Source organism: Brassica oleracea, chromosome C7 (genome assembly GCF_000695525.1).
Source record: "Brassica oleracea var. oleracea cultivar TO1000 chromosome C7, BOL, whole genome shotgun sequence".
Taxonomy (NCBI): Eukaryota; Viridiplantae; Streptophyta; class Magnoliopsida; order Brassicales; family Brassicaceae; genus Brassica; species Brassica oleracea.
In genome coordinates, this window is record NC_027754.1 from 22,858,791 (window position 1) to 22,862,176 (window position 3,386).

Sequence of the window (3,386 nt, forward strand, 5' to 3'; positions counted from 1 at the left end):
CCCCCCCCCAACACCCTGTATCCGTATCCCTGCCCGTGTCTGTTGTTGCTGTTTAATCGAATAGATATAACGATGTCGCGATATTTCACATCTCCACCGCCTTTGTATGCAAGGAACTGGGCGAACGGTCAGAGCCTGGTCGAATCGACTAAGGTAGTTCGTCCAGCACTCAGTTCTGTGCGTTCCTTCGTCTGAACATTAAATATCCTAATTTCTTGATGCATATATGTTAATTATTGATTAAAAATGATTATGCCTTACTGTTAATTTGTTAGAATATTTGACTATGGATCTGCGAGATTAATCTTTCATGAATTGCATATTGTTTTTATTAATACATATCAATGTCTCAATCGAACGATATCGTGTAAGCATGTATGTTGTTTGGTTTGGTCCGAAGTCATAGTCAACCATAGAGACGTGTTGTAGATGTATGATTTGACTATTATTTTGTTATTCTGAGTGATGTGATGTGATGTACCCCCACTTATATGGTTGTTTCCCTATGATACTTCGCAATTAGTCTAAATCCTTTATTCTAAATGGATTATAAAGATCATCGAAAGACAAGTAGTACCTTCTAACAAGGTTCACCGCAAAGAGAAAGAGAAGAAGGAGAGGAAGAAAGAAAAGAAACATAAGAATGTGAAATCCGTTGAACAGCTGTATCTACCGACCAAGCACGTGTGTGATGAATCTGATCAGCTTGAGAAGAGTTGTTTGACGGAAGAGCATGAGCAACATCACCATGTTGGTTATTTATCTGATGGTAGCCAGAACAGTAGGAAGAGAAGAAGGGAAGCTTCTCCTGCTGTTGAGAGTGACATCAAAGGTTTGTTTCTGAATTCTTTGTAATAATATTGGTTTAAATGTTTGCCCTTGTGTAATAAATGGTTTTTTGTTCATTTGCAGCTACACCTGTAGTTGGTAAGCCTCTACGGATACGATTTGTCTTCAAGAAACCTAAAGAAGCTGAGGCTCTTGTTCCTCAAGAGGATCCTGTTTGCTCCACGTCAGGGACTGATGGACGCATAGAAACATCAACTTATGTCTCAGCCCATGATGAGAATCTGCTTTCAACTTCTCTTGAGAGTCGAAAGACTGCAATTCCTTCCGAGTCAAAGAGTAAAAGGAAGCATAAGATTAGCAAAGAATCTCGGTACAGTTCGTTGTTTGATGAACCGGTTCTTCCCTGCATTTCTATGGAGGAAGATGATAACAGCAGTGATGACTGGCTTCTTGGTGCGAGGCGGCAAAAGAAGGCTCCTGTCAAGTCTTGTATGAATGAAGACATGGTTAGCAACATGCAGAAGTCTGGAGATTCATGTTTCCCTAGACCCCATTATTTGCCTGAAGTGGAGATTTTTTCATTGCCATACACAGTCCTGTTTTAGGCCTGCCCCCATAATTGTTTTGTTCTTTCTCAGCTTTAGCCTTGGGCCTTAGCTTGTACAGTTCCACTGATTGTAACAAACACAAGTATCAATAATACTTTGACTGATCTCTGACTCTAATCTTGTACTATTACTTGCCTACGAAGTTATTGTTTCGATCTGACAGCACGAGATGGTTCATATCATATCTCAACCAAATCACTTGCATATACAAACAGCTTGAAAGCATAAAGAAAAATATTGCCATATTAATTAGACTCGTATGTCAATACAGAATGATCCCATATAGCAAAGAGTAGTTAGTACACACTTTGAACTCAAAAGATACAACAACACACAGCTTTGATTTAAGCAACTATACAAAAAGCTAACTCGAAATGTCTCCCTTCAGTATCGGAATTGTCATATATTATAATCACAAGAAGGCACAACGGTTCTGGTTCTTTTTCTTAGTCTTCTTCTGCTTTGGTGGCTGAAGAACCACTTTTATGGCTGCATCAAACACTGCCTTCACATTCTGTAGAATCCAACAAACTTCAGCCTCATAGTACGCAAATAATAAGAAGCAGTACAAGCAATATTTTTATATCTACCTGCTGAGTCTTTGAACTACATTCAATGTAGACAGCAGAGCCAATCAGTTTCTTCAGTTCCTCTCCCTGCATTAACAACGATAGAACCATGTTTCATCACAAAGTGATCATCAATGGGGAGACTAATAACAACCATACACCATATTACAAAAATCAACTACCTGGTTTGTAGTAATAGGAACTGCACCTGGATGATCTATGAAGAATTGCTTGTCATCTCGAAGATCTGCAAATCCCAAAATCATTCACAATCTCACATGGCCATACAAAACTTTGTAAAAAGCTACGAAGATGACCAAAGTTAGCATGATGAGAGTTCAAGAAGGAAAGAGTGTGGATACCAAGTTTTGTACCAACGAGGATAATGGGAACACCAGGAGCATAATGCCTAAGCTCCGGAATCCACTGAGAGAGATAACAAAATCAAATTAGACTTTTTATACTCATCATAAGTTATATAGAAGAGTCAAAACCTTCTTGGCGATATTCTCGTAGCTAGCCTTGCTGATGAGAGAGAAGGCAAGAAGGAAAACATCAGCGCCGCGGTAACTCAGAGGTCTTAACCTGTTGTAGTCTTCTTGACCTGTTTTCAAAAAACCAAGTCAAGACCGAATGTTCCAAAACAGTGAAACCGGTTTCAAGAAGAAAGATTTGTTACTAACCGGCTGTGTCCCACAAGCCAAGATTGACAGTGTTGCCATCTACAACCACATTAGCACTGAAGTTGTCGAAAACGGTTGGAACATAGTCCTGAGAGATTTACCAGTTCACAGATTTTATGTTAGATCGTCCTCACGAGGTTCCATGTTCAATGATTTGGCAATAAATAAATTAGAAAAACAAAGATATAAGTTGAAATTACAGTTGGGAAAGTGTTGCTGGTGTAAGAAATGAGCATGCAGGTTTTTCCGACAGCACCATCTCCGACCGTAACACACTTTATGAACCTTGACGCGCTCATCTCCGTCGGATCGTAAGAATTCCCTTTTTCGTGCTTATTCCTCAAATCATTCCTAGTAACCAAAGCCTATATGTATCGCACTCTAACTAGAATCGAAGTCGTAAGCTTGTGAATTTGAGAAGCCACCAAAAAAAAAAAAAATAGCAGAGAAGGAAGGAAGGAAGATGCTTAATGTGGCGGTTGATTGATGACTTTGAGATGATTCTTCTTCAATACAACTACTAGATTTTGACCCGCGCTTTGACAAATATTTAGCGTCATATTTCATATATTTGTGTTTTATTTTATAAAAGACTTAAACTTTTTATCTTTCTTTATCGTGTTTCATTTTAAATGACTATTTATGTTTAAAAAATTAAACTTTATTTTTTTAATGAATTAAGTTGGTATAACTCTGATGAATTAATTTTATTATGTGGTTAATATTTTTAATAAAAA

The 3,386-nt window shown here is 38.0% G+C and overlaps 2 protein-coding genes across 3 annotated transcripts in view; one reads left to right on the forward strand and one right to left on the reverse strand.

Annotated features, from left to right (window-relative positions):
• The window catches only part of LOC106306358, a 1,958-nt gene extending 444 nt beyond the window's left edge, over window positions 1-1,514 (forward strand). Inside the window, exons 2-4 of one of the 2 annotated variants that reach the window (XM_013742946.1) lie at window positions 1-153; window positions 556-832; window positions 913-1,514. In XM_013742946.1, coding sequence (XP_013598400.1) covers window positions 73-153; window positions 556-832; window positions 913-1,394 — 840 coding nt within the window. In that variant the 5' untranslated portion in view covers window positions 1-72 and the 3' untranslated portion in view covers window positions 1,395-1,514. The remainder of the gene's footprint in view (window positions 154-555; window positions 833-912) is intronic. The other variant, XM_013742947.1, reaches the window with a different exon arrangement.
• Window positions 1,515-1,620: 106 nt separating this feature from the next.
• On the reverse strand, window positions 1,621-3,163 carry LOC106306360 (rac-like GTP-binding protein ARAC4). The gene is made up of 7 exons (XM_013742948.1): window positions 2,850-3,163; window positions 2,650-2,737; window positions 2,461-2,570; window positions 2,329-2,392; window positions 2,149-2,213; window positions 1,988-2,053; window positions 1,621-1,911 (listed from the first exon to the last, which is right to left on the reverse strand). The coding sequence occupies exons 1-7, from the start codon at window positions 2,946-2,948 to the stop codon at window positions 1,810-1,812; spliced, it is 594 nt and encodes a 197-aa protein (XP_013598402.1). The 5' UTR covers window positions 2,949-3,163; the 3' UTR covers window positions 1,621-1,809.
• Window positions 3,164-3,386: the final 223 nt, after the last annotated feature.

Excerpts from the sequence above, each read along its gene's own strand:
- LOC106306360 (XM_013742948.1), bottom strand. The coding sequence starts at position 2,948 with ATGAGCGCGTCAAGGTTCATAAAGTGTGTTACGGTCGGAGATGGTGCT. Across the intron at positions 2,571-2,649 it reads TGGCTTGTGGGACACAGCCG|GTCAAGAAGACTACAACAGG; the intron begins GTTAGTAACAAA and ends TTTTGAAAACAG. Across the intron at positions 2,393-2,460 it reads ACGAGAATATCGCCAAGAAG|TGGATTCCGGAGCTTAGGCA; the intron begins GTTTTGACTCTT and ends TATCTCTCTCAG.